The 27,073-nt window shown below is 53.4% G+C and overlaps 12 protein-coding genes across 12 annotated transcripts; 6 read left to right on the forward strand and 6 right to left on the reverse strand.

Annotated features, from left to right (window-relative positions):
• Positions 1 to 725: 725 nt before the first annotated feature.
• Positions 726 to 1,119, reverse strand: GCG54_00001563 (Mitochondrial import receptor subunit tom7; the record flags this gene model as incomplete). Its single annotated transcript, XM_045401677.1, has 4 exons — positions 726 to 838; positions 900 to 928; positions 984 to 1,030; positions 1,093 to 1,119. The coding sequence occupies 4 exons, from the start codon at positions 1,117 to 1,119 to the stop codon at positions 726 to 728; spliced, it is 216 nt and encodes a 71-aa protein (XP_045270406.1).
• A 395-nt stretch (positions 1,120 to 1,514) lies between these two features.
• GCG54_00001564 (Spliceosome-associated protein 49) lies at positions 1,515 to 2,659 on the forward strand (the record flags this gene model as incomplete). Its single annotated transcript, XM_045401678.1, has 2 exons — positions 1,515 to 1,534; positions 1,588 to 2,659. The coding sequence occupies 2 exons, from the start codon at positions 1,515 to 1,517 to the stop codon at positions 2,657 to 2,659; spliced, it is 1,092 nt and encodes a 363-aa protein (XP_045270407.1).
• Positions 2,660 to 3,522: 863 nt separating this feature from the next.
• On the forward strand, positions 3,523 to 4,964 carry GCG54_00001565 (Protein urg3; the record flags this gene model as incomplete). The annotated part of the gene is made up of 3 exons (XM_045401679.1): positions 3,523 to 4,051; positions 4,108 to 4,281; positions 4,336 to 4,964. The coding sequence occupies 3 exons, from the start codon at positions 3,523 to 3,525 to the stop codon at positions 4,962 to 4,964; spliced, it is 1,332 nt and encodes a 443-aa protein (XP_045270408.1).
• A 1,417-nt stretch (positions 4,965 to 6,381) lies between these two features.
• GCG54_00001566 (uncharacterized protein) lies at positions 6,382 to 6,573 on the reverse strand (the record flags this gene model as incomplete). Its single annotated transcript, XM_045401680.1, has 1 exon — positions 6,382 to 6,573. One exon carries the CDS (start codon positions 6,571 to 6,573, stop codon positions 6,382 to 6,384), a length of 192 nt encoding a protein of 63 aa, XP_045270409.1.
• Positions 6,574 to 8,322: 1,749 nt separating this feature from the next.
• Positions 8,323 to 11,751, reverse strand: GCG54_00001567 (mRNA degradation protein; the record flags this gene model as incomplete). The annotated part of the gene is made up of 1 exon (XM_045401681.1): positions 8,323 to 11,751. One exon carries the CDS (start codon positions 11,749 to 11,751, stop codon positions 8,323 to 8,325), a length of 3,429 nt encoding a protein of 1,142 aa, XP_045270410.1.
• A 443-nt stretch (positions 11,752 to 12,194) lies between these two features.
• On the reverse strand, positions 12,195 to 15,162 carry GCG54_00001568 (uncharacterized protein; the record flags this gene model as incomplete). The annotated part of the gene is made up of 5 exons (XM_045401682.1): positions 12,195 to 13,033; positions 13,083 to 13,180; positions 13,230 to 13,790; positions 13,843 to 13,958; positions 14,011 to 15,162. The coding sequence occupies 5 exons, from the start codon at positions 15,160 to 15,162 to the stop codon at positions 12,195 to 12,197; spliced, it is 2,766 nt and encodes a 921-aa protein (XP_045270411.1).
• Positions 15,163 to 16,248: 1,086 nt separating this feature from the next.
• Positions 16,249 to 17,792, forward strand: GCG54_00001569 (putative esterase; the record flags this gene model as incomplete). The annotated part of the gene is made up of 6 exons (XM_045401683.1): positions 16,249 to 16,797; positions 16,855 to 16,938; positions 16,993 to 17,128; positions 17,187 to 17,301; positions 17,348 to 17,462; positions 17,508 to 17,792. 6 exons carry the CDS (start codon positions 16,249 to 16,251, stop codon positions 17,790 to 17,792), a joined length of 1,284 nt encoding a protein of 427 aa, XP_045270412.1.
• A 378-nt stretch (positions 17,793 to 18,170) lies between these two features.
• GCG54_00001570 (60S ribosomal subunit assembly/export protein LOC1) lies at positions 18,171 to 18,828 on the reverse strand (the record flags this gene model as incomplete). The annotated part of the gene is made up of 2 exons (XM_045401684.1): positions 18,171 to 18,458; positions 18,520 to 18,828. 2 exons carry the CDS (start codon positions 18,826 to 18,828, stop codon positions 18,171 to 18,173), a joined length of 597 nt encoding a protein of 198 aa, XP_045270413.1.
• Positions 18,829 to 19,510: 682 nt separating this feature from the next.
• Positions 19,511 to 20,893, forward strand: GCG54_00001571 (Arginine biosynthesis bifunctional protein ArgJ; the record flags this gene model as incomplete). Its single annotated transcript, XM_045401685.1, has 1 exon — positions 19,511 to 20,893. One exon carries the CDS (start codon positions 19,511 to 19,513, stop codon positions 20,891 to 20,893), a length of 1,383 nt encoding a protein of 460 aa, XP_045270414.1.
• A 935-nt stretch (positions 20,894 to 21,828) lies between these two features.
• GCG54_00001572 (Acyl-CoA dehydrogenase family member 11) lies at positions 21,829 to 23,414 on the forward strand (the record flags this gene model as incomplete). The annotated part of the gene is made up of 5 exons (XM_045401686.1): positions 21,829 to 21,852; positions 21,909 to 21,985; positions 22,056 to 22,482; positions 22,535 to 22,852; positions 22,905 to 23,414. 5 exons carry the CDS (start codon positions 21,829 to 21,831, stop codon positions 23,412 to 23,414), a joined length of 1,356 nt encoding a protein of 451 aa, XP_045270415.1.
• A 1,102-nt stretch (positions 23,415 to 24,516) lies between these two features.
• On the forward strand, positions 24,517 to 24,960 carry GCG54_00001573 (uncharacterized protein; the record flags this gene model as incomplete). Its single annotated transcript, XM_045401687.1, has 3 exons — positions 24,517 to 24,647; positions 24,686 to 24,793; positions 24,858 to 24,960. 3 exons carry the CDS (start codon positions 24,517 to 24,519, stop codon positions 24,958 to 24,960), a joined length of 342 nt encoding a protein of 113 aa, XP_045270416.1.
• Positions 24,961 to 25,346: 386 nt separating this feature from the next.
• GCG54_00001574 (Ribosome-interacting GTPase 2) lies at positions 25,347 to 26,881 on the reverse strand (the record flags this gene model as incomplete). The annotated part of the gene is made up of 5 exons (XM_045401688.1): positions 25,347 to 25,932; positions 25,981 to 26,412; positions 26,464 to 26,488; positions 26,770 to 26,798; positions 26,832 to 26,881. 5 exons carry the CDS (start codon positions 26,879 to 26,881, stop codon positions 25,347 to 25,349), a joined length of 1,122 nt encoding a protein of 373 aa, XP_045270417.1.
• Positions 26,882 to 27,073: the final 192 nt, after the last annotated feature.

Raw genomic sequence — 27,073 nt, forward strand, 5'->3', positions numbered from 1 at the left:
CTTGAAGCTTTAGTGTGGCTGATGGCAGCTTCCAAAAAATTGCTACGTCATTTTTAGCTCGCAAAATTGCGGCTCCGCCACGATAATTGGAGCTCTAGCCACAACCGGCTTCTTCAACGGCTCATTGTGACGAGGGAAGCAGACGTCAATGACTCTAGCAGTCACGGCAGTGTTGATGGATGCATTTTTAGTTTGGGTCGATCTCTCGCAACTGGAAGGCTAAGAATATCACAGGCGCACATCGGACATCAATCCCGCGTTGACCAATGCAGCATCTTCAGGATTGAAGACGTATGCAGGATAGCGCATTTACGAAGCATTCCCCTTCTGTCCAACTATTCTGTCCTTTTTCATGTTGAGCTGCATTCGAGCCTGCCCATCCTGAATCTTTGCTCTTTTGGAATGAAGCGCAGTCGACCGCTAGACGGAATCCTTCCGGGTTGTCGACTCAGAGTCGATCGACAGGGCCTGGAACCAGACTTCTCTTCGAAAGCTCACTTTTTTTGCATGGGAAACAATCCATGGCATTGGGAAACGTTTGGGTCGTCAGAGAGGTTTCATTCGATTACATATCTAGTTGTACAATTCGTTGAGGCCGTGGCCTTTGCCTCCCTGGCCTTCCAAGCCTGGTATTCATGATTTCATCCCTGAAATACCGGCTTGCCTAAATGTATTTTCCGAAAGCCTTGTATAGTACATAAAGTCGACGTCGAGCCGCATGTCATCTAAGAGAGGGGGGACAGGAGGCTGCCAAGAGTTAGCTTCTCAGTCAACGACAAACATCGTGGAAGTCCATCATACCGGATGAAAGGCGGGCGGGGCTCGCTGCGAGTGTAGCCTGTAGTTGGAAGGTCAGTTTCAAGTCGATGGTTGTCTAGAGTTCGACATGTCGTTCGTACCGAGGTAGAGGATTAAGGGAAGGTAGCCACTACAGCTCTGTCAGTCATTTGGTCAAAAGTCGTGGAAATACGATGGGAACATACTAGTGAATAGCGACGCGGGAGATCTCAATGATCTTGCCGATGCGCTCCTGTTAAATTGATGAGTTTCTGTTTGATGCGACGGCATGCAAGCTGCGGGGGGCTGTAGTACCTTGGACTCTTCGGAGAGGGCGAACATCTTGACGGGGGTATCAGACTTGGACGTGTGAAGTTTTGGTCTATCCGGTCAAGTCTCGTGCTCGACGGGGGTATTCGCCTGTATTCGCGGGGTCTCGTCGACGTGCGTTCGGACGGGCGATGGTGGATGCTGAACCTGAACTTTTTCTCAGCTGCCTCACCGGAAAATTCGCGACTCTAGTGGGGCCGGAACAACCACGCAAGCTTTCTTATCGGACCTTACAGCACGATAAGGTACGTACCTTTCGCAGCTCGACCGCGTTCATGTCGAGGCCAAAATTTCCAGGCTGGAGGTTGGACAACTGCTGTCATTTCGCCCAAACACGCCACTACCCACGCATTTCATCTTCCTTACCTCTGGTTGCTTGATCGCACTAGGAGTGCCAGAAAACCAAAATGGCGCAGAACAGGCATTGGTGCGTCTAGATCCAAGCGCATGGAGAAGTAAGCTAACCATCTGGTTGTGTAGGGAACAGGACAAAGATGCGACCATCTACATCGGAAACATCGACGAGCGCGCGAGCCCGGCGATGGTTTACGAGATAATGCTCCAGATGGGCCCCATTCACAACATTCACATGCCCCGCGATCGCGTCACCCAGAATCATCAAGGCTTCGGTTTCGTCGAGTTTCGCACCCCCGGAGACGCAGAGTACGCCGCGAACGTGATGAACGGTATCAAGCTGTATGGCAAGTCGCTGCGCGTCAACAAAGCCAGTGCCGATAAGCAAAAGCAGGCAGAAGTTGGCGCCGAGCTTTTTGTTGGTAACCTGGATCCTATGGTCGACGAAAAGATTCTGTACGACACGTTCTCGCGCTTTGGACCGCTGGTCAGCCTGCCGAAGGTAGCCAGGGAAGACAGTGGCAACTCCAAGGGGTTCGGTTTTATTTCGTACGCCGACTTCGAGAGCTCTGATGCAGCTATAGCGAACTTGCACGGACAATACATTGCCAGCAAGGAAGTCTCGGTTCAATATGCATTCAAGAAGGACGGAAAGGGCGAGAGGCATGGTGATGCAGCGGAGCGTGAGCTGGCTGCACAGGCGAAGAAGAGGAACATCGTGCCCGAGATCCAGGCAGTACCGCCAGCTTTCTTGATGAACGGGAATGGCCCTCCAGCAGGCGCGGTACCTGTTGCACCCGCCGGTTTCGACCCATCGAACGGTCTACCGGTTCCCGTGCCTAATCCTGGAGCCCCCGCCGGATTCGCTCCTCCTCGAGGACCTGCGCAGTACAATGCGGTGCCACCGCCGCACAATATGGGAGGTCCCGGGGCCGGTCGTGGTCACGTCCTCCCGCCTCCTCCATCCGGTCTGCCAGCACGTCCGCCCCAAGGCCAGGGTGGTTACACCAACCCTGCCGACTTCCACCCCGGCGCCCCCGGGTTCCGTCCTCCTAGCGGCGGTCCTCCGCCTCAAGGGTTCGCTGCGCCTCCGCCCAACTTCCCCGTCCCTCCTCCGGGCCAGACTGGAACCCCTCCCGCTCCTGCGGGTTTTATGCCGCCTCCAGGCTTCAACCCTCCCGGTTTCCCAAGGCGATGAATGGCTCAGGAATGTTGATCGCTTTTACCGGTATCGGGTTGCCCTCAATGGGACATCACAGTAATGCAAAGCAGGCGTTAAGGAAAGGAACATTATGGGAGTTGGTCAAAAACAGGTCAAGAACATTGCAATGGTCTGTCGTCACTTCAAATGGACGGGGTCGCCATTGCTAACAGTTGTATAGATACCTCTGGGGCCATCGTAAATATTATCACGCATTGAAGTAAACAACTGGTGTCGTTAGTCCATCAGCGACCGGGAACGTGTTTCTCGCTGTCTTACCTGTTGAGTACGCTTGACTGAGAAGTTAATCTTTGTCAAACTTGACACAGTTACAAACTACGTAATGAAGACAGCTACGTTCGTCTGCATGGGCATGCATGCATGTCCGTCGCGTTTCGGGGCTCAGCGGCGCGTGATGGTAATGCATCTTGGCCTTCGAAACGTCACTACCCCGCATTGCCAGGTCAATAATTAGTATTAATCCCACTGTTTGCTAGGCTCATTGCAAAGGGGTCTGACTAAAAGTAATGCAATTCCAGTCAAATCGCGACGTTCAATGTTGTCCCTTGATGGAGTCGAGGACCGTTCTCCTCTTTGCCCGGGGGCCACCGCCTCTTGTAATCGAGATAAGCTCGTCGGAGCCTCCCGATATCCCTTGCATGCATCAGCGTTTCCAGGTCACTAGCGCCCTGTTGCTAGGCACATCCCCCGCCTAAGTGGCTTAAACCAGGCCTGTCACGAGTGCTATATGAGTGCGGGGTTCCCCGGCTTACCACTGCTGCAGCGTCTGAACGACCACCTTCACACCCTCTTTGATCTCATCCAAACCTATCTCCTTTTAACATTCATCAATACTCACCATGGATTCTCAAGTTAAGTATTTGCTTTCCCTTAAGGCTGTCCGCGATCGGTCCAAGATTGTGGGAGAAGCCGCCAAGTCTGGCAAGCTGAGCCACTTTGAGGTTCGGGAAGATAAGCTGGATGAGGTTGTTGACTTCGTTGCTTCTGTGATCAAGGTAAGGGATACCCGATTCTCTCAATCTCGTCTGCAACTAACATGTCACCTTAAGCGTGACTACGGCCCAGACAAGTTTGACACCATTCCTCCTCACGGGCGCTGGCAACATTTTGAAGTTGGAAATGAGCCCCGCGTTGCCAACATCATAGAGGAGTGGAAGAAGGAGGGGTGCGACAAGACTGAAGTGACCCGCCGTCTCATCGACCTCTTCTTTGTCTCTGTACTTTTGGATGCTGGTGCAGGAGACCACTGGAGATACACAGAGCCCGGAACCGATCAGGTCTATGAGCGTAGTGAGGGAATCGCTGTAGCTAGTCTGCATATGTTCAAGTCCTTGTCTTACACCTCAGGATCCATTCCGATAGTCGATGGTAAGCAGTGCGATTCTTTATTTCCCGTGTATAGAAAGCTTACATAGAATTCACAGGCAAGGGGCTGGAGAAGCTTGAGACCAGTGAGCTTGCAAAGGGCTTCCAAGTATCTGACAGCAACCCCATGTTGGGAGTCGATTCTCGTGCGGCGCTTCTCAGGAGCTTGGGAGGGTCATTGCTCGCTCATCCAGATGTCTTCGGGGCTGAGGGCCGCCCGGGTAACTTAGTTGGTAAGTTTCATAGTCTCATAACGTGGATGATTGCCCTTACTGACTGGACTGTAGACTGCTTGATCAAGTCAGCCGGTGACTCCGCCAAGCTCGATGTTCTCTTCCTCTGGGATACTCTCCAAGCTCTTCTTATTCCCTGCTGGCCCAAGGATCGCACAACAATCAACGGCACGCCGATTGGTGACGCATGGCCTTTGAGCACCCTCAAGAACACGTCCGGCAGCTCCGACCCCGCAGAGGGCATCCAACCCTTCCACAAGCTCACTCAATGGCTTACTTACTCCCTGATGGTCCCGTTTCAGAGGGTCTTGGGTTTGGAGTGGACCAACGCAGACTCTCTGACCGCTCTACCAGAATACCGCAACGGCGGCCTGTTCGTCGATCTCGGCGTGCTTGTCCTGAAGAAGGACACGCTCGACCGCGGACTGAAGGCATCGGGTGAAGAGCTGCCCATGTTCGATGCGGGAGACGATGTTATCGTGGAGTGGAGAGCCATGACGCTGGTGCTGATTGACAAGCTGTACGGCAAGATCCAGCCCCGTATGGGTGATGGCGTTCAGCTGAGCATGGCGCAACTACTGGAGGCTGGTACGTGGAAGTCCGGACGTGAGGTTGCGGCGCAGCGGAGGCCGAAGACGAAGTCGAGTCCCATTATCATTAAGAGTGATGGCACTGTATTTTAGACGACTCGCATTCATGAAGTAGCCTTCCGAATGAGACATTGAATTTCGAACTCATCAGCTGCAAGCCAATCTATTGTTGTAATAATCTCGTCTCGATCATCCCTTGCGTCAAATGATAGCTATCTCCGTTTCTTCCCAATCTTCGAAGCTTTCCACGAATTCATCAATGTCGACTCGCGTCTGATTCCTGACGACAACACCGACCCGTCGATATACGGGCTCCTTCCCAGACACTCGCTCCAGAGCCAATAGATATGCCCTGCCACCAATAAACCGCACAATGCTGATCAGCAGGAGCAGAAATCTCCGGGGTCCTGGGTATGTTTCGTCGTCGGGAGCATCATCTACGTCTGCAGGTTTAGATACAGGAGGTGTCCACCCGGGGTCGTCAACATAGAACTCTGGAGGCTCGTACCAACCAGGTCTGGAAATGACGGGCCGTGGCTTCAAAAACTGCTCGTCCTTCTGAACAGCTTCTTCAAAGGCTATTTTGGATACCTTGCCTCGCATCAGTATCGTTCCACTGGCAACTCTTCCGTAGGCATCGACTCCCTTTGGCACTGTAGCAGCGGACACCAAACTTGCACAAGATACTGATGTACTGCCGTCTTCAACGTGGATAAACTCGATTCTGGCTGGTACAGACACCCAAGACCAGCTGGGCCCAAGATATTCAGCAGGTGCATCGCTATGTGGCTTCCCTCTGCGCCTCCAAAGCAGAGATCTCAGGATATCATGTCTCCATATCCCAGCAAGGTATTGATCCGGCTCGGGAGGCTTGAAGCGATTTGCGATTCCCGATAATGCTGGCAAGCGATCCATGATGGTGGTAAATTGGCAGGACGAATACTTTGCAACTGTTCCCCTCCACCAACGGTAATATCCGAAATCCGTCTCCCACCTTGTTGCCCTAACGGGAGGATAGGTTGGGTTTACAGTTGAGTCAGGATGAGGAAACACCCCCTGATAAAGGCTCGTCTCATATCGTGCACCCTGATGACATATCATGTACATCTGTCCTGGAGCAAAATTGAGCGTGCGGCGCGAAAGGAGGCCCTCTTGGAAAATCCATCCACGGCCTTGCAGTACCGAGTTGTGGTCCGGCACTTCGGGGAATTCAGAGAGGGTATCGCGAAGCGTCCAACCGAGGCTTTGCAGTACTGAACTCCGAGCATGGTCTTCAGGCAACTCAGGGAAGGCGTCGTGGAGACCACCGTGGGTAGAGGGTCGTCCTGGGTAGTACAGAGTCAGGTGCTCCTGGGCATTGCCAAGCTCATCGCGATATCGCAGTTTCGTCTGGTATGAAGGATCTCCAAGAAATTCCCGTTCTCTCAATAAACCCGAATGAGAGTCTATTGCTGCTGTGCCCGCTATGGTCAAAACGGAGCCCTGGTAAATCGATGCCATTCGAGGACACTCAAGCTCCCAGTCTTCTGGGTCGTTCTGTACGATACACAGCGAGTCGATCCACAAGTACTGGTATCCAATAGTATGTGTCACAACAACAGCGTCTCTGAATGTTGCCGGGAGATCCAATGTCTGAATCCCTCTGTGTACGTGGCTGTGGACATTTTCCTTCTTGGTTGATGCGGTTTTCTTGTGACCCCATCGATGGCTTAGAGTGACGTACTCGTATCTCTCCCCTTGAATTGTTTGAATTAGCCGGACCCGGCGAGCATCTTGATCTATTAGCAGAAGACGTGTAGGATTCTCGCTCTGATCTGGCTGTTCAGACGTGTATCTCTCTATACAAATGTGGTCGTCGTGATTGCAGTGCGAAATCCATTGCTTAGCGAGCATCAGGTCTGGACTTTTGTTACATTTCCTGGCCATGAAACCCCCTCTTTGTAAGCCGGAGGTATTTCCTGTGTCCAATCAGATTTTGACGTCCTTGAAGGCTTGGCTTTCGGTCTGTTTCTCGGGAGAAATAACGAACGAACTTGCCTTCTCCACTCCCAATCAGAAAGCCGGCTCTTTTCTCAAAGCTGAGGAATCTGAAGGAAATAAAACTGCAATCCCAGCAGTGCGTCGGATTATTGGTCTCCAGATTAGTGCGCCCATCGGAGCTCTGGCGAAGCGCTCTTCTCTTGACACGACCATCAATAAGGGTCGGTCCTGACGCGTGGCTCTGAATCCAGCTGTCTACTTCTTTCATGGTCTCCAGCCTGTTATCTGAGGAACTCTCCCGAAACTGGGTTAGACAGCCGGCTCTGAAAACCTGACAAAGTCTGCAGCCTCGTTCAGCAGATTGTTTTAGAGAGTCCCAGTTGTGATGTTCATATCTGAACTCGGCCAGTTCATGATCATGCACACTGCTAATTGGTAGCTGTGGGCGCAGAAGTTTCTCCTCAAGCTCGCGGCAGCGCCCACAGAGATGAGAAGTGACTATGTCAGGTAAACAGGTTGGAATTGAGATGTAAGACAGTCTTTGCCAGCTCCTGAGGAAGTTTCGTAGACGGGACGAATGCATTGATGATTCTTGCTTATCAGAGACAAGAGGACTGCTTAAGTGTGCTTGAAGCTCGTCGGGTTGTGATTCTGTCGCAGGAGACATGATAGACTCGAGCATCGGCCATGAAAGTCGAGAAACTCTGGTGACCAAGAGTGACTGCTTCTTCGAAAAGCCTAATGCGGTTGAAAGATTTCAACCACGCTGAGACCAGGCTTCAAATAGGCAGGAACAGAGGTCAGCGTCAGCATCGTGCATGAACCCTTGGCAGCGACCAATCATCCGTGGCTTGGCACTACCAGCAGTCCGACGTGAGCGAACAACATAATGAAACGGCGTTCGGAACGTTTCGTGCATTTATCAAGTCGGTTGGGAGGTTTCTTCGCCGGGGGCTTGCGAGTCAAGAGGTGAATAGAAGCCCTGAACGTTTTGGAGGTAACCTGGTCTCTTCAGACCATTGTAGCTTCAGTAGCGCCCTGAAGGAGATCGCCTTGTTTTCCTATGTCTGCGCAGCAAGATTTCCTGTATACGCCATACATAAAGTTGAAATTATACCTTCGCTAAGGACAATAGTAGTAGTAATGACGGTAGTTGCAAGAACTATAACGAGGAGGCGGCGACGGCAGAATCGACGACAACAGGAGAGGCGATAACGATACAGGTGACACGGCGACGACAGTAAGGTAGACTGTACATGAGCCCATACCTAGAGAAAGTAGTCGGTCTAGCACAGTAAAAATAGAGGTCTCCTCTGAAGAATAGAAATATCCCGTAAAGACTGCTGGACGCGAAAACCAAGTGCAAGATAGTCAGAGATGAATAACCAGAACACATCATCACTGTCCTAGGCTTCTATTGTACAGGTGATTATATACAATGAGTTTACAAGTTTTCTTTGTCGTACATTCGCTATGACGAGGATCTCTTCTCGTCAGTCTCCGTTTTGTTTTCCTCCGCGTCAACGTCCTCAAGATCAAGAACGTTCATTTCCTTCGACTCGTTTCCATTCAGCTCCTCGTGCGGGTGCCTCCTCCACTCCTTCAAATATCCAAACGCCTCATCGTACGTCATGACTTCATCCTTGCCGAAGACATGAACCGGCAAATCTTTCTCAATGTTGTCCTTCTCCTGGCGGTATCGACGACCCTCATCACTGAACTTCTTCAGATTCCCTTTGAACATCTTGTACCACTCAGTGTCCCGGTGCTCGTCTCCCTTTTCCAGAGCTTTTCTTCGCCTGTCTTTCAGGCGCCTGTAAAGCTTCTGAGCCTGTGCCACGTCCATTTCATCGAGGGAGTACTCTAGTTGCCAATCCAGCCTCTCGGATTTGGAGACCGGACGTTCCACCACCTTTCCGTTGACGGTGTTCCGCACTGTCAAGTGCATACCTAAAAGCTCATCGTCCGCATCCTCCTGTTCTTCAGGTCCGCGCTCGACAGTCTCCTGGCTTGACTGTTCTGGGCCTGTCAAGGGGTTGCTTGGAGCGTCGATCTCATCCGCTCTTGTAGTTAAACCGCCGTCTTTGGCCTTTGATTTGGCTACGAGCTCCGAGAGAATCAGTCCAAAGTTTGAAAGCTTAGAATCGTCCGAGACTGCATCTTCGTCGGCTGCTTGAATATCGTCGTACTCAGGCTTCTCATCTACGCTTAGGGCGAGGCGGAGAATGAGCTCCTTAAGACTTGTGTCGCGAGACCGGCGTGCGGCTGAATCCTGCTCCTCGGCGGCGGCAGCAGACTCAACCTCTTGCAGCAGCTCCGTCTCAGCTGCCTGCGCATTTGCCTGCGCAGTCTCCGTGAGCTCATCGGTTGTGGTCGCCTTGTCTGACACACTCATTTCGCCTGCCGCATCGATTTCAACTGCCAATGACCCGCTCTCGACGTTCGTGGATTTGGTTTGCCTAACATCCTTGGCGCTGCGGACCAGAACTCCGAGTAAGGCATCGACGTAAGTATCCGCTTCTTGGGGGGATCTTGCCTCAAGCAATCCACTCTGCTGAAGAGCATCGCGAATGGCTTCGCGCACGTGGTCAACACCCAAGGCATCATCCTCGATAGCTGCATCCACCTTCTCTTGCATTTCTTCCCAGAATTCCTGGGTCTGCAGCTGTTGACTCCTAGTTCCGTCCACAACAGCCTCGACCTCTTCCTCTGCCGCCTGTTCCAATTCTGAATCTACGTCTTCAGCTTCCAGTTTCTCACGCTCTCCCTCTTGGACGAGACCAAGAATCTCCTTCTCGTACTCGGCAATCGCTGCATGTTGAGTTGTCTGAATCTTCTCGATTTGTTCATGCGTAACAGGCTTTGCGAAGATGTACATGAGTGGAGGGTTGGTCGGCCGAGTCTCGATGTGAAGGCGGATTGAACGTCCAGGGAAACGCTTGGTGGCACGGTCTAGCACCTTATTGAGCAGGTGAAGACTAAGCTTAAACTCCAGGTCTCCGAGTTGTTTGTCCTCTGTACCGTGAAGAGCAAAGTCCATCTCCTCTAAGCTGATGTATTGGAAACCGAAGATGCGCTGAGTGTTGTGGTATGCCACAAAGATACCGTCCATTCGGCCCATCCGCACTTGCAGAGAGTATTTGAGCATCGTTGACCTAATCATGTCGTAGTACTCGCGTTCAAAGGATTCCCAATTGCCGAATCGATTCCGAAGTTCGTAACCCAGACCCTTCTGGTATCCCGTGGCATCCATCCGAATGGAGATAACAGATCGAGTTTTCAAGTCGAACATGCCGGTGCCAGGCAAGCGTGGATCATAAGCGTCCAGTTGTGAGCGCATGAGAAAGTCTCCGAAAGTTGTGAAGTGAAAGGCTTCTTCAGCATTCCGCTCCTCTTCCGTAATCTGATCCGAGTTCTTCTTTCTATACCTCTCAAACTCGTCTCGTGGTAGCGTTAAAAGTTTCTCCATAGACTTTCCTAGCATGCTCAGGATGCTAGCAAAATCGAATTCCTTGTCCGCGTCGATGGAGTAGACCCCATCGCGGAGATGCAGGAATGTAGCGGCTGGCGATCGCATGATTTGGGTAAAGTTGGAATTTTCGGCTCTGAAGGTCTGGCTCAGGGTCGATGCATTGATCGGCCGCCACGCAGAAAGCAGGAAGTGAAAGTGTGATAGCATCGCTGTCATGCTCGAAGTAGATCCGCAGTACCTCTTCTCCAGCTTTGAAGCAAGTCCAAACAAAGTCTGGTCTTTTGAAGAAGTGACATATTTCTTCAGCGCATTGAAGTCAAATTCGTTGATCGGCATGATGTTTGCCAGGTAGGGGTCGAAGTTGTACACTCGAGAGTGCGGATCTTGCAACTGGTAAACCCCAGGATTGAACAGGGCTCTATCAAGACCATATGACAACTTTGGTACTTCAGGCATGTCCTGCTCCACCGGTTGCAGGGCTAGCTTGTTTGCATGGACTCTTTCGACATTCAAGGGTCGCTTGGATTTCCCTTTCTTTTTAGAATCGGCCGACTTAGTGTTTCCGTCGTCGGGTGTCTTCGGTGTTGGGGAACTGGTAAAAGAGCCAGATGCTGGCGCACCGGCAGCCGCAAGAGCAAAGCGACCGGCCAACGATGTCAATTGCACAGCCTTTCGCTCCCCAGCTGCCTTTTGCTCAGACGTTCCCTGCGATTTGGTCGAACTCTTCGGTGCCTTTGAGCCTTTTCGTGGTTTCGTTTGCGCATCCGATTCTCCAACCTCTTTCGAGCTGGCGGGCTGAGGCGAAGATGCTGTTTCGCTCGGTCGTTTCGTCAAGCTCTCGAGAGGGATCTGCTGGTTGCCCAGAACATCTTTCAGAACGTTCAAAGTGCCCTTGACTGTGGCAATCTTGGCCTCCAGCTTTTTTGTCTGTCGCACTAGCGACGCATCATAGATAATAGGCTTCTCCCCCTTCCCGGTCATGTCAGAGTCCTCGGGGAACTTTGTCGCCTCTTTGTGCAGGCCAGCCATCCTCTGGTTGATCGAGCGATAGCTTCTTTCGAGGCTCTGCAAAGATTTATAGACATCCATGATAACTTCGGGAGTCGGCTCGCCCGTGGAGACTTGCGGGGTTTGATCCGAAGTCCATGTCTTCTTCGTTGGAGTGACTCGGCGGGGACTCACCGGGCGGCGAGGTCCCTTGGATTTCTTCTTTGGCTTCTGCGGTTTCTTGTCGGTCGAGTCGGCCGTTGCGGCTTCGGAAGCAGCTGGTGCCTGGGCATCGTCTGAGAACGTTCGGCCACCAGCAAGGGTGGCGTTCGTGAGGAAGGGAGGTCGAACTCTACATGACGATGCTGTAGATGGTTTGCAGGACACGCAAACATGCGATACCCTGAGGCTTTGAATACGCAGACGGTTCGCACGGAACATTGCGTGAAATTGTCGACGAATTCCCTGGGGCGCATTGGGGAACTGTGTGAGAAGGTGGGCTTGTAGTTGGTCTTGAATTTTTTTTTCTTTTTTTCTGGTAGTTCTACGGCGCGCAATGATTGACGCGACCGGGTCCACCTGCCGGGACGACCTTAATTGCCATGCTGATCCCTGTACGTATCTATGATCCGTCCGAAACGACCTCACCTCTTTGTCGCCTGCAAGCAGCACTGGACGCGAGTTTTTACTTGGAATTCGATCAATGACAATTTTTTGTGACGGGATCAAATGGGTGGTATCAGCCCAGTAGCCGCCCGTTTCGCTCGGAAGCGATACATGTGGGGGGTATTATGCGTTCCCAAACAACCACCAACTCACGTCAAACCAAATACCGTTCCAGACGCCAGATCCTACGCCATCTACAAACGAAGCTCAACCGAAGCTTATTCCTTGCCCGTCAACGCGTAAGATGCATACTCTGTCGCCGTCTGTCGTGCTGCCTCGGCATCTGCAAACATTGCCTGTACCTCGAAAGAGTCGGCTAACATGCCATCTGCAACACTCATCCACAGCAAATTCCCACTCCGCTTGGCCTGCGTAGAAGCTGCCTTCGCGCTCTTGAGGGCCTGCTCTCCCACCACATTGTCGAACAGCCTGTACCGCATGATGCTCAGGGCTATCGCCAAGCAATGTGTGTTTCCCGTAACCTTTGAGCCATTCAGCGAATTTGTGATGCTCGTCTTAATCTGGTGCATTGACGGAGGAGGATTGGTCTGAGCTGTTGCTTGAACGAGATTGAAAGCAGTCCGGATGTCTGGGTCCTGGTGCTCGATACAGTGCCCCCTCAGCTTGTCCAAGAGATCGGTTGAAGTCACTGAATCGCGATATGCGGGATCTTGGAGGATCCAAAGACGGTTCAGACCAGCGAGAATGCACAGCTCCATGTATGCTGGTTTCTTGCCGCTGGAATTACCAAAACCCGCCAGTAGGTCCAGCCGTTCGTCCTCAAATAGAATGAGAGCGGTCTCAAGGTCGCCTGTGCCTTGATGGTAGACTCCTGAAAGGTATAGTGAGAAGATGTTGAAAATGTCGTTGACGGCTGGCGTAATCGCTTGCTGGAGCTGAGCCACACACTGCTCGACTTTAGACCATTGGCTATGAGTGGCGAAGTACAGCCCGGTCAGAGCTTGCAGATAGCAGAACATCTCAGTCCTCCACTTGGCCTGCTCGATAGACCCCTGCAGGGACGAGCCAGACAACTTTGGCACCACTTCTTTGTTCCCTTTGATCGCGTTAGCACACAGTTCAATATGAACCACAACTAGACTTACACTTCGCTAATACTTCAAAACCCTCCTTCCAGAACTCGTGACTCCTCCTAGATTCCGGACCAGGTCTGTACATGCCGGCAAGGCCACTGAAGGTATAGCTGCATGGTGTTAGCACTGCATCTATACGAACAGCTCTGGACAACTTACGTCAAAACGACGATCTCAAGTCTGTTCATGAAAGTCATCACCACGTAATCGTGTCTGGATGACCCTGCTCTGAGAATAGCGCTCGTGTCGTCACTCAGGATGGCGGCTGGTGCCGAATGTTTGTTGATTGGGATCAGAATCTCAGGATTCAGGTCGCTCCATGTCGAAGAACCCATATTGTCATCCAACTTCGCTTGAAGAGACTTCAGCTTGTGTATCAAGATATCCGGCGTCTTTTGGTGCATGCTGCAGGCTAGATCGAGAAGCAATGTCAAGATTTCTAGCTGCGGGATTCGAACAATCGGGTCGAATTGATACTTGGATACCTGAGCAAGGCAGGTTTGCACACGCTCAATCGTATCAAACCGAATCACCCGAAGCAGTGCAAGACCTTCGAGGAGAGAGGCAAACACTACCATTGCGCTATCGTGACGCTCAATTGCCATTATCGCAAGAGAGCGAAGATTTTCTAGCAATGGGGCATCAGGAGGAGTACCAGCATGCACATGGAATGTAGCCTTCAGCAAGCGGAAGGCATAGACCCAATGATGGTGCTTGAAACTGTTCCATGAGTCAGCATGTCCTCATTCTCACTATGGCAGAAGCGACGCACGTCTGAGAGTCGGATATGTTTCTGTCAATGGCAATGAAGGCCGCCTTTTGATTTCGTTGAAAAAGTACCTTTAGCAGCAAGTATTGCATGCAGTACTTCAGGTCAGCGTATCTATGCTAGGGGTATGTCAGTATGGTGATCAGCACGGCGGGGCTGTGTGGAACCAACCTTCTCGCAAATAGTAATACCCTTGCTGAGCGCCGTCTCGGCCTCTTGAAGGTTCTCAGTCTCCTCGCAGAGAATAGAGGCATATCTCAACCGTGCCCGGGCCTCTTGTCTCGGCGATAGACGGTTGCTCTGGAAAGCCGCCTCAAGGCAGGCAAGTCCGGTAGTGATCAGCTTTTGGTATTCGCGCACCTGCTCCTCCGCTAAGGACGCAGCGACCTTTTGGACGCCGCGGTGAGCTTTCTCGAAGCATTCCTCGGCCACATGTATGAGGATCGCGGTGGTATCGTAGGATCTCGCTTTTGTGGACAGGGCCGGGGAACCCCGTGATGACACCGCCGGAGAGTTCATAGACGATATGGCAGGAGACTTCCTCGCCAGACTGGGGGACCTGGCAGGCTGGACGACGGGAGAGTTCGCGTGGTTGGGCTCTGGACTCGGTTGTACTTGCGAGGGTTCCGCGAAGGCTTGATTTAGAACGGGGACACTCTGGTTGTGACCCATTGATGGCGGAGAGAACTGGGCATACTGCGTCGCCTGCGGTTGTACGTGCTGCGGCTGTTGCTGAACCTGATGACGAGGCTGCGGCTGAACCGGTTGCTGAAAGTGTTGCTGGTATTGGGCTTGATGTTGCGGCTGTTGCGGCGTGGAGGGCTGGTACTCGGCGAAGGTCGGCGCTGTTGGGGTCGGCACGGATGCTGTAACGAGGGCGGGCGATCGCACTGCTTGAGTATTCTGGGGAGGAAAAGCAGCGTGAGGTACGTGGGGAGACACAAAGGGAGAGTTCATCACATTGCTGTGGGCAAAGGACTGTTGGCTTTGATGTTGGGGATAGTGCTGCTGCGGCTGCGGCTGGTGCGGTTGCTGCTGCTGCTGCGGGAAGTTGCCGCCGTAGGCAGAAGGATAGTGGCCGTAGCCGTTTTGCTGCATGTTCATCGGCGCGGGCGCGGGAGGTACGATGGGAGAAGGAACAGGCGATTGATGGAAGTTGCCATGGGAAGGTTGCGCCTGTCCGAGACTGCCATAGGAGGCATTCTGGAAGGTTTGGTTCTGGCCGTTTGGGTTGCCATTGCCGTATGGATCGTGGTACGTCTGAGGTAGGTGCTGCTGGCCATTAAAGGCTTGCCCCGAAGGCAAGGAGCCCCGGTAGGTCATCTTTGGGACTGCATAGGGAGCGCAGGCGCAGACGTCGCTACAAATCGTCTCGATGGCCGCCTTGTTGAATCGACTGCGACAGGAACTGGGCTGATTGTTGCGACGCGGTTGCTGTCCAATAGCCGCACCCGCAGGTCGCGAGGCTCACGTCAGGAACCACTGGCGGGAGATGCCCAAGAGCCCCTGCACGCCTTACATAATTACACGTGCATGGGAAGGGGATCCACTTAGACGAGACTAGCCGGGTCATCGACCGATGCACGGGACACCGAACCCATGACATTCGAGGCGGCTTTGGGTTGGTCCCGTCTCGCCCGGCTGGAACACATTGTTGCCAGAACCAATCTCAACGTGCCTGTCTTTTCCTTCGTTCGATGGTTATTATTTTCATGGAAGCGGGCGAGAAGCCCGCGATGAGACTGGTGGTCTTGAACCCACCGCCTCGAGTGGCTCAGAAGAGAACACTAGGAGCGTTCGCCTCCTGAAGCGACGTAGTTGGCCAAGAATGAGTTTAATGTCCGACTCAACAGCCCACTCTAATTGGGTGGCCAGCCTGTGCCTCGGCTCAACTCGAGCTGCCTATGTGTATTTCGGGCTGCTCAACCGCTAGTTCTTCTTGTCCACGCTCTCGGGACTCGTACATATGCTCGCATAGGACCGAATTCCTTCTCTGCAGGACGGGCGATCGGTGAACCCGGTGCCGATCTGCCTCATTGGAACGAGCCTCGGTGCTGCACCGAAAGAAGACAAGTCGTCCGGTTGCCTTTCTGCCGCCGTTGGTGTTTGTCCCAGCGGTAGCAAACAAGCTACGGGGCATTTTGGGGGGCCCTTGGGGGCTCCACCGTCATGACTTGTGTCTCTGTTCTCCGTTTTCACATGGCCATATATAATTTAACGTGATAGCTCTCAACTTTGTCCCGTTTACTGACAAAATATTGCATTTCGATCACTCTGTGCCTTTTTAAAGCGCTTGTGCTGCCTAACCCCAACTCTTCAAAAAACAACCTAGAGGCGCCACTCCCGCCACTCACCGTTGCTTCTCAAGCCAATCTGTCTCGAGCGTCACTCTCCCGAAATCTCCGAATCATGGAGTGGCTAGGTCGAGCCAAGATTAACTTCACGCACTCGCCGGCACCTTTGTCGCTGAAGGAGAAGGATGGCTCTAAGACTGATATACTCAAGGTCTGCGAAAAAGTCATACCGCCATGCCAGATGAACCCGCTTCTGTTCAATGGCCATGTGCAGACGATGTGGACGGCGACCAAGCAACACGGCCCCCCTATCTACTACAAGCGCCATGTGTTCGACGCCGACTCCAAGGCTGTTGAGGGTACATTTGCAGTTGACTTTGTGACGAAGCCTTTCGAGGAGACGGACGAGACTCTCCCGCCCCGAACGGTCTACTTCAAGGACGATGAGCTCGCGGCGCTGCCTTCAGACGACGAGAGGCCGCAGCTGGTCGTGCTTCACGGTCTTTCTGGTGGATCTCATGAGATCTACCTACGACACGCGATTGCACCGCTTGTCGAGTCTGGAGAATGGGACATCTGCGTTGTCAACTCACGAGGTTGCGCTAAGAGCAAGTTCACCAGTGGCACGTTGTACAACGCAAGGGCAACTTGGGATTTCAGACAGGTCGGTTGCTCGTCAGGATTTTCGAGTGAGAAGTGACTAACACGATGTTGAAATCAGACGGTCAAGTGGTTGAGAGAAAAGTTTCCCAACCGGCCCCTGTTTGGTCTGGGCTTCTCCCTTGGCGCAAATATGTTGACAAACGTGAGTGGGAGCTGTTGACTGCTTTTTGTGTTTATCCCATATTGACTTTGATAGTACTGCGGTGAGGAGGGTACCAACTGTCTGTTGACGGCTGCTATCGTTTGCTCCAACCCCTTCAACTTGGAGGTTGCCAACAAGGCACTGAAGAGAACACTCATTGGAAGGGAGGTTTACCAGAGAGTTATGGGCCGTAAGTTCTCCATATTTTGGTTTAACCAACTCAACATCCAACTAACACAGGGATGCAGAGAGCATGAAGCAACTCATCAACGGCCACAGAGAGGCGATGGAAAAGTACACCAAGCTAGATCTCGAGCGTCTCAACAACGTCACGTACCTCGATGAATTCGACAGAGAAGTCCAGTACGTCTTATCCCTTCTTTGACCGGCCCTTGACTGACTTCCGCAGGTGCATCAGCTGGGGCTACCCAACGGAGTCAGCATACTACAGAGATGCCTCGTCTTGCGATGCCGTCTTGGCCATCAGGGTTCCCTTCCTCGCTCTTCACGCCAAGGACGATCCGGTAAGTGTCCCCGTCATGCGCCAAAAGATGATTCTATGCTAACAGACCCGACAGATTGCAGTGGAAGAGGCCATTCCTTACGAAGAGTTCCAAAAGAACCCCTACACGGTTCTGTGCACGACCTCTCTCGGCGGCCACCTTTGCTGGTTTGAGCCGGGTGGTGGAAGATGGCACGCCAAGCCGGTCACAAACTTCTTCAACCACATGGCTTTCAACGTGGATCATAACGCATTGCCTCCCAAGACGAACGGAGTTCCCGTCACCAATGGCAGCGCAGAGTACCACTTTGATGCGGCAAAACATAGAATGGAGATCAAGGTCCGGGAGTAGTAAGGTTGCATAGAACGTCAAAACAGTGTATAGATTTAGCCATTTCCCTTCCATTTAGACATGTCTGGGGATTATACAGAGCTATAGACAGGGAATAAGACAAATAGATGGACTCGCCATAAAGATAGATGTACATCACCAGCTGGCCACCCGACGTGATGAAGAATGCCCTAGGTAATGCACTAAGCTGATGCGGAAGGGCAAGATCCGCCGTGGTATCTGCTCTGAACGCCACCAAACACTCGCAAAAGGGTTGAAAGTCCCCTGCCGCACATCCCAGCCCAGTCTGTTCTTTTTGTTTTCGGCACTCCTGAACGCCACCCATGATGCAAAATAATACCGATAATAACGTAGAGGCAAGACGTTCGACGGATGCATTTATGCGAACGACACGCTCTTCTTCTTCTTGGGCTTGACGGCCTTGGACCCGGCGACGGCGATGTCGTTGATGTTGCTGTCGTTTTCGGTGTTGACGTTGCGCTTGCGCTTCTTGCGCAGGGACTCCTTGGTGTCCTCCAGCTTCGACTTCTTTTCCGCCTCCTTCTTCTCGGCCTCTACCCTGCGGGCTTCGCGAATCTCCTCCATCTGTCTCGCCTTCATCATCTTGGACTCGATCTGACCCTCCTTCTCGGCCTGGACCATGGCGAGGATGGTGTTCATGCTCTCCTGTTCGTCTTTTGTTAGCGAATTCTGTATAAGAATGTCATCGCGCCACAAGATGCCTTACCCTGTCATCGACAAAGACCTTGCCCTTCTTCTTGCCCTTCGGCTTCTGCACACCCGCGGGGACGATCGTGTTGAGCTTAGGAATGTCAAGCTCCTTCTCCGTATAGACCTTCTTCTTGCGCTTCTTCAAGAGGGCCTCGAGGCCAGACTTCTTGCTACCCTTCAGCGGCTTCGTCCCCTTCGGGGTGTCCTTCGATTTCCTAACGATGCCATCGGGAGGGCCGCTCCTGGAGGCTTCCTTGGAATTTTTGATACCGGAACCTCTCTGGGCGTGCTTGTTCTTGATCGTCTTCGTCTTGTTTGGCGGCATCGTGACGGGTTTGTGGGCGACAGGGACTCGTTTGGTGTAGGTGGGTGTTGAGATGAACTGGTCGCGCGACACGAGAAGCTGGAGGGACCAAGATGCAAGATTCTAGAATTTTTTCTGTCTGCGCAGAGCGATAAGCTCACCGCGACGGGTGCGATAAGCTTGAGTGGGTCCACTCCCCGCCATTCGACTTCAGCGCTTCAAGCCCAGCGCAGCACACCTGTATGTGCCATGTGCAAGACTCCCGTCAACTTCTGTCTGAGAGCTCTAAGTTCCTATGTCATTGAGAGGAAACCATCTCAATTCTATTTCCTCACTTCTGAAGCAGGGAATGAAATAAAAGGCCGCATGCAAGAATAATCAGAAGCTTCGGTCATATTGACTCGGCCCTCCGACTTGGACCACAGCTTCAGGGTCCATGGCCAGGATCAGGACTCAGTCCTGGGTCCCAATGCGCCTTTTGCGTAACAGCGCTGTGACACCCCTGCCGAAATTTTTAGGTCGCTGCCGTTATCGCACTCACCCAAATCTCTCATCTCTTTCGTGACTAACAACTCTCTCTTCCGACGAACATCTCACACGGGACCAGAACTTCTACAGCCCGAATCCTGAGCCATTGGCTCTCGAGCTCAGTCCGCACATATCGTACGCTTGGTCGCATCACTTGGGCGCTCCAATTGACAGGATGTCGCAGCCCGTCAAGAGGTTTCCCGGCCACTTGGCTCAGTTTGTGCGGTGCTACTCGGTCTCCGCTGAGAGCATTCCGGCCGCAAAGAAGAAGTACATCCCGACGGAAGGCACATATCCCCAGGGCTTCCAGGCTTCTGGTATCTTGGTTGGAGTCAAGCCTTCAAACAAGACGAAGCCTGACCTCGCTCTTCTGAGCTCAGACCGTCCCTGTGCTGCGGCGGCTGTCTTCACCAAGAACAAGTTCCAGGCCGCGCCGGTTACCTTCAGCAGGGACCTGTTGAAGAAGAAGGCCAACAAGGGCATCCGAAGTGTTCTCATCAACTCAGGATGTGCCAACGCCGTCACTGGCAAGGGAGGTCTTGAGGATGCCTCCCTCATGGCCCACGCCGCTGACAAGGCCGTTGGTGGTGCTGGCGATGCCTCGTCGACCATTGTCATGAGCACTGGCGTTATCGGACAGAGGTTGCCCATCGCAAAGATCGTCGACAACGTCCCGACTGCCCAGGGAGCTCTGGGCTCTTCACACAAGCACTGGCTCAGCTTTGCTACCGCCATCTGCACTACCGACACCTTCCCGAAACTTATGTCCAAGACCTTCACTCTGCCCTCCTCGCCTGGCGTCGAGTACCGCATTGCCGGAACCACCAAGGGTGCCGGTATGATCCACCCTAATATGGCTACCCTTCTGGGTGTTGTCGCCACGGACGCTCCCATCTCTCCTGCCGTCATGCCGTCCGTCCTCAAGCACGCCGTCGACCGCTCCTTCAACAGCATTACCATTGATGGAGACACCTCGACCAACGACACCATGGCCCTTCTCGCCAACGGCGCTGCCGGCGGCAAGGAGATCACCTCTCAGGATTCCCCCGACTACGCCGCCTTCAAGGAGGTGCTGACCGACTTCTCCATCGACCTGGCCAAGCTCATCGTTCGTGACGGTGAGGGCGCTACCAAGTTCGTCACCATCCGCGTCGTCGAGTCTGCCAGTGAGGAGGCTGCCCGGAAGATCGCCAGCACCATCGCCAGATCGCCCCTCGTCAAGACTGCTCTCTATGGCCGTGACGCCAACTGGGGCCGCATTTTGTGCGCGACTGGTTACTCTCTGGTTTCCGAGCCTGGTCAGGCCGTCATTGATGTCCCCGAGGTCGTTCCTGAGAAGACCAACGTCTCTTTCATCCCCACCGATGGCAGCGCTGAGCTGAAGCTGCTGGTCAACGGCGAGCCCGAGATGGTCGATGAGGCCAGAGCCTCTGAGATTCTGGAGCTTGAGGACTTGGAGATCCTTGTCAGACTTGGCACTGGTGATAAGGAGGCTACGTACTGGACTTGCGACTACAGCCACGAGTACATTACTATCAACGGCGACTACCGCACATAGAAAGGCGTTATATACATAAACCGGGCGATAGATAGATGGTAGAGTCCATGCGCCATCAAAAAGTTAGATCAAATCGTGTGGCATGATGGTTTATTTTGATTTAGAAGAATACAGCGAAGTTTCAAATTCATGAACTACCTATCAACGTCAACAAGCATGAGTTAATCCAACGGGCAACGGATGTTGGTTCGGAACGTTGGTTCGGGACGTTGGTTCGGGACGTTGGTTCGGGATTGAAATCCGACAGAGTATCCCACCGGAAATCCAATGGTGCCAGAAGCCGCACCGAGGCACCGGAGTGGACTATGGAAGTTCCTATTGGAGACGCGGCACAGCCGGCGCCTCCCCGCATGGTTGATGCGCCAGAGTGGTGCCACAGCGGCTCTGAGAGTTTGGAGGTAACCGGGCGCCGAGCCACGGCGTTCGTCAGTAATCTTAGACTTGAAGACGGGATTGAGCATGATAAGGGCAGTTAGCTGCGGTCTGCTCACTGATCAAGAATGAAGATGAAACTCTTATTGTTAGCATACGTTAGCATGCGCTACTTTTACGAACGGACACGCGAACATGAATTGACAAATTGAATGAGTGTCTTAATAGCCAAGATGCAGACTATTGCAGACAGATCTGGCGGCATCCACCGCTGAGGGGCCACTCTCAGACGCGGAGGCGGAGGTCAAGACACACAGTTACCCCAGGATCCCCACATTTTGGAGTCCCTGTAGCTCCAGAATCAACCTCGGCTCCGGGTCGTCCTAACATCCATCTACCGTACGATGCATACTAGACGTTTCCCGTTCAAAAGGGAGGTTACGCCCATCATTTTCCCATATCAATTCTCTGTACTCCTGGCCTACGCAACCAATTCTGATAAACCACCCTGAGAAAGTTTTGTTCCATCTACATCGGTTTATCTGTGTCCCATTGTTGCAAAGATGACGTCCAGAGTTCCAGCCATTGTAGGTGCTTGCTGCGGGGAGAGCTCGGTCTCGCTAGCTAACCAGCTCGCCACCAGGTCCTGGATCGCCTCAGCGATCGCGCCAAGGAGGCGCTCGATGCCGTCGCGAAGTTCGTCGAGGAGGAATGCATTCCGTAAGCACAGTTGCACCTCCATTGCAGCGCAGGCCTATCCTTCACGATGCTGACACGCCGGCGCATACAGTGCCGACCCCGTACTGGAAGCTCAGATCGGCCAGGGCGACGCGAGATGGAACCACCACCCGCCCATCGTCGACGACCTTAAGGTCAAGGCCAAGAAGCTCGGCCTGTGGAACATGTTCCTGCCCAAGGGCCACTACAAGGAGTCTCCCGGCTTCACGAACCTCGAGTACGGTTTGATGGCTGAGTGGCTCGGCAAGTCGAGGGTCGCCTCTGAGGCTGTCAACTGCGCGGCGCCCGATACCGGTAACATGGAGGTGCTGGCCAAGTACGGCAACGAGGAACAGAAGAACAAGTGGCTGAAGGCCCTGATGGACGGCGAGATTCGCTCTGCGTTCTTGATGACGGAGCCTGATGTCGCGTCGTCGGATGCTACCAACATCCAGCTTAGCATGCGCAAGGAGGGCAACGAATACGTCCTCAACGGCTCGGTAAGCTTTGAAGATGCTCGCAAGCGGAGGAGTTGAGTGCTGACAGCAGTAGAAATGGTGGTCGAGCGGTGCCGGCGACCCTAGATGCTCAATCTACATAGTCATGGGCAAGAGCGATCCCAGCAACAAGGACACCTACAAGCAGCAGTCCGTTATTTTGGTCCCTGCGGAAACCAAGGGCATTACCATCCACCGCATGCTGAACGTCTACGGCTACGATGACGCCCCTCACGGCCATGGCCACATCAGTTTCAAGGATGTTCGCGTGCCCGCTAGCAACCTCGTTCTCGGCGAGGGTTGCGGCTTTGAGATTATCCAGGGCAGACTTGGACCCGGCCGTATTCACCATGCCATGCGCACCATTGGAGCTGTAAGTTCAGAAGAAAGCGACACCTGTGATCATTGACTGACACATCCCCTAGGCTGAGCGCGCTCTCGAATGGATGCTGATGCGCATCAACGACCCGACCAAGACCCCCTTTGGCAAGCAGCTCAGGGAACACGGCGTCATTCTGGAGTGGGTAGCCAAGTCGCGCATCGAAATCGACGCGGCGCGCCTGGTTGTCCTCAACGCAGCCATTAAGATGGACGACCACGGCCCGAAGAAGGCCCTCAAGGAAATTGCCGAAGCCAAGGTCCTCGTCCCGCAGACGGCACTGACGGTCATTGACCGTGCCATCCAGGCCTTCGGTGCGGCCGGCGTCTGCCAGGACACGCCCCTCGCCAGCTCCTGGGCCAACATCAGGACGCTTCGTCTCGCTGACGGTCCCGACGAGGTGCATCTGCAGCAGGTGGGCCGCAACGAGAACAAGCGGGGCAAGGAGGTTACGGAAAAGATCCAGTGGCAGAAGCAGAAGTCTGACCAATTGCTGGCGCAATACAAGACCCAGAGGTTCCAGCCCGGAGCCAACATCAACCGCTCCAAGTTGTAATATAGGTTGCTAGCCCCTGCTTTTACCATGTAGTTTGAATCGCATATTGTGTACAGCAAACAGGTGCCACTGGAAATGGAACGCGTGTAGATCCTTTGACCGTTGGCCCGCCGTTCCTGTGAGTCACTTGCAGTCGATCCCACTGTCTGGCCATGCGTACTCTGGGGATGCTTATCATAAACCATGCGGCATTAAGCTCCGAGGCCGGTCACCTTGGAGATGTCCTCCCAACAGTTCGAGACCAGCGCATGCCAGGAGCACTGACTGGTTGCGATGTACACACAGATGCAACCCTTCCCGGGATGCTTGACTCTTCTCCCATCCCCACTAGCAGGAGATGGAGGAGGGGTCAAGGCAACTCCACAGAGGGACGAGATGCAATGCACAACACAACACCGAACGAACACCTTAGGCTGTGATCGAGGACAAGTCCAGTCGGATCCGGGTAGCAACGCGCGCCGGGAGGGCCCAAGGGGGTGACGGGGTTACCTGGGAAGCCCGCTAGAACCGGCGAAAAACCTGACAGCGCACCATCACACGGACAACTGACCTTGGGCATCCTTCCGCAGAAGGCCTGACAACGCTAACAACTTCCCTCCCCCTTCCCGGTAAGCCCAGTGAGGCCCGCATTCCATAGGTGCCCACCCAGCAAAACTCCTTCCACTTTAAACCCCTGAACCCCTGTCCACCACGACCGGCGACACACCAGCGCGACCGTTTCGTTTCCCTGGTTGCCCCGTCAACTGGCCGAAAATTCGTTTACTTCTACAGCCCAGCAACTACTCCACGGGCCAGGCGTGCATCTTTTTCACATCCATTCACGAACGTCATAAACACTCCACGGCAGACCTGGTGCGCAGCGCATAACCACTCGCATTCAAATACAAAGCCTTTCTTCCCATTCTGCATTGGCCCCGATTTCCCATCCACACCCGAAGTAAATCCACAACTCCCTACATACGGTCTTGTGCCTCTTCCAAGCTCTACCTGCCACACACACCTCAATCGCATCGCATCGCCAATACCATCTGCAACTCTGCACCTTGCTGCACCGCGCATACATCAAACTTCTAGCAAATCAACAGACAGTCTATCAGCAGCCATGTCTCCCAACGTTCTTACCGAGAAGTCCACCAACACGCCCGTTGTCGCTAAGACCGACTCGGCCACCAAGGAGGTCAAGAGCATGGAGTACCACCGTCAGGTCCTGCAGGACAAGATGGCCCAGGAGAAGTAGGAAAGCCCTCGACCTCAACAACACCAGACTGCAGTGCTGACCACTGCGACAACAGCTCCAAGGACTACATCTCCCCTTCTGACAACATCATGAGTCCCTGCACCGCCAAGCTCAACGCCCTCCGCAACAAGCAGGTTGGCAAGTAAGTCGCTCTTCTTTTCCCCCAAGCATCCCATCCAGCAGCGATGCTAATCGCTTCATCACAGGGTCAAGCCCAAGTCTCTCTTCGCCCAGGCTTCCGCCAAGAAGGTTGGTGGCAGCAACCTCTTCAGCTCCAAAACCGCCTCACCCAAGGAGAACGCCTTCTGAAGTCGACTCGTCGCATCTTCTTTACCAAAGTACAAAAGCTTTTGATGATGGGATGGGTTCTCTCGGGTTGTTTTCACGGTTCTTTCTGGCAGGTTATTGAACCTGCAGCCTCCTCTTGATGTTTTCAGAGGGGCATGGGGCATCGGCGTTCAACGGGGGTACCATTGTCTTGCTTTAGGATAAAGGGACTGTACCATGACATGACACGAAACGATATCAGCTTTTTCTTTCTTTCTCTGTCTCTCCTCTAGTTCTTTTTAATGGCTAGGATTCTGGGAGGGACTGTATTCATCGGCTGGCCACATGCAGCTTCGCCTGGGCAGAAAATACAACTCCTCACGCACTAAACCACTTCGTCCCATTCGTATGCTCTCGTATCATGTTGTCTACGCCTTCCAGGCGCTCACAATGTAAACCACATCCTCATCCGCCACGGCATGTCCCAAGCCCACCCTCTGCGGCACATGTCGCGCACTCGCGCCCCAGACAAGCGCATACTTGAATGTCTCCTTGAGCGTCCGGTGGATACGATCGCACACGTCCTCAATCGTGCTGTTGCTGCGCACAATCAGCGCCTCGCCGAAGTCGGGGTCGATGCCCTTGCGCTTCGTGTAGATGCGGATGAGCTTGAGCTCCTGCCAGCAGCGGTCGACGACGTCCTGGATGCCGAGGTCGAGCTCGCAACTCATGACGACCGTGTGGGGCTCGCGCGCGAGCTTGTCGAGGAAGTCGAGCGAGACGCTGTCGATCTTGTTGTAGACGTACAGGCACTTGATGTACTTGCGGTGGTCCTTCATGATGACGTCGATGAGGTCGTCGACGGTGGCGTTCTCGTCGCGCACGAGGACCTCGCAGTTGAGGATCTTGTAGTCGCGCAGGATGTTGAAGATCATCTTCTCGTCCATGGCCTTTGGGGGGGATTGGAAGGTGATTTTCATGCCACCGGCCTTCTTTGCTTTGAGGTAAATGTTGCTGCGGGGAGTTAGCTTGGACGAGGTTTGTGAAGAGGGGATCTCTTACGGAGGTTCTCTGTTCAGACGGATGCCGACGGCTTCCAGTTCGGCCTCGAGCAGGGCCCTTTGCTCCGCCTTCTTGGTCGCGTCCAGGACCATGAGAATCATGTCGCTGGTCTTGGCCGCGGAGATGACCTGTCTTCCTCTACCCTTGCCCTCGGCGGCACCCTCGATGATACCGGGCAGATCGAGCAGCTGGATCTCGGCGCCGCCGTACTCGAGGACACCGGGGATGGCTGTGAGTGTTGTGAAGGCATAAGATGCGACTTCCGACCTCGTCTTGGTGACCTTGGATAAGAATGTGGATTTTCCGACGGAGGGGAAGCCGACGAGGGCTATTCTTGCATCACCACTTTTGCTGACGTCGAAGCCGGCACCGCCACCACCTCCTGAACCTGGACCGGGTTCCAGAAGCTGTGCTCTTAGACGCGCGAGTTTACTGTCGTTATGTCAGTGCTATGGTATCAAAAAGGTTTACGGGGCAGCTTACCCCTTGAGGAGACCCAGATGATATTCTGAAAGGGGATGGTTAATAGTTTTCAGACAATGCGCTTTCCATCACAACATACCAGTGGCCTTGTTCTCTAGAAATTGTCAGTAAATGTCGCAGATCAAAAAAGGGCCCAATGCCTGGTTCTCTTCGGCAATTTCAACCCATCCTAGAACCGTACATCTGTGCTGCCCTAGGTGGAGTGCAAAGCCGCGAAAGGCAGGTCTGGCCCAGAATCTAGGTTGCCCGGATGAAGATGAATCTTTCCGAAAAGACAGCCCCGTCATTCGGTGATAGCGCGCTTACTCTGCGTCTTTCTCATCTCCTCCTCAATCCTGATCCCTCATCGTCAGTTATCCTGCTCATACTGATTCGGCGGGGAGCCATACTCCTTGATCTTTTCCGTAATGTTGACCATCTTGGCGGCTTATCTGTTCAGAGTCTAAAGACTCCGAAAACCCCGTCTAAAATAATTCAAAGATGGCACGAAGAATGCGTCTACGTCGAGTCGATGAAGGCTTCACAGGTTCCAAGGTGGGGCAGCCACACTCCAAGGCGTGGGAAGACGATGGCCGTGGCAGAATTTACCGCGGGGCTGCTTCCACCGGCA

Source organism: Colletotrichum gloeosporioides (assembly GCF_011800055.1).
Source record: "Colletotrichum gloeosporioides strain Lc1 chromosome Unknown consensus_7, whole genome shotgun sequence".
In the NCBI taxonomy this organism is placed as follows: domain Eukaryota; kingdom Fungi; phylum Ascomycota; class Sordariomycetes; order Glomerellales; family Glomerellaceae; genus Colletotrichum; species Colletotrichum gloeosporioides.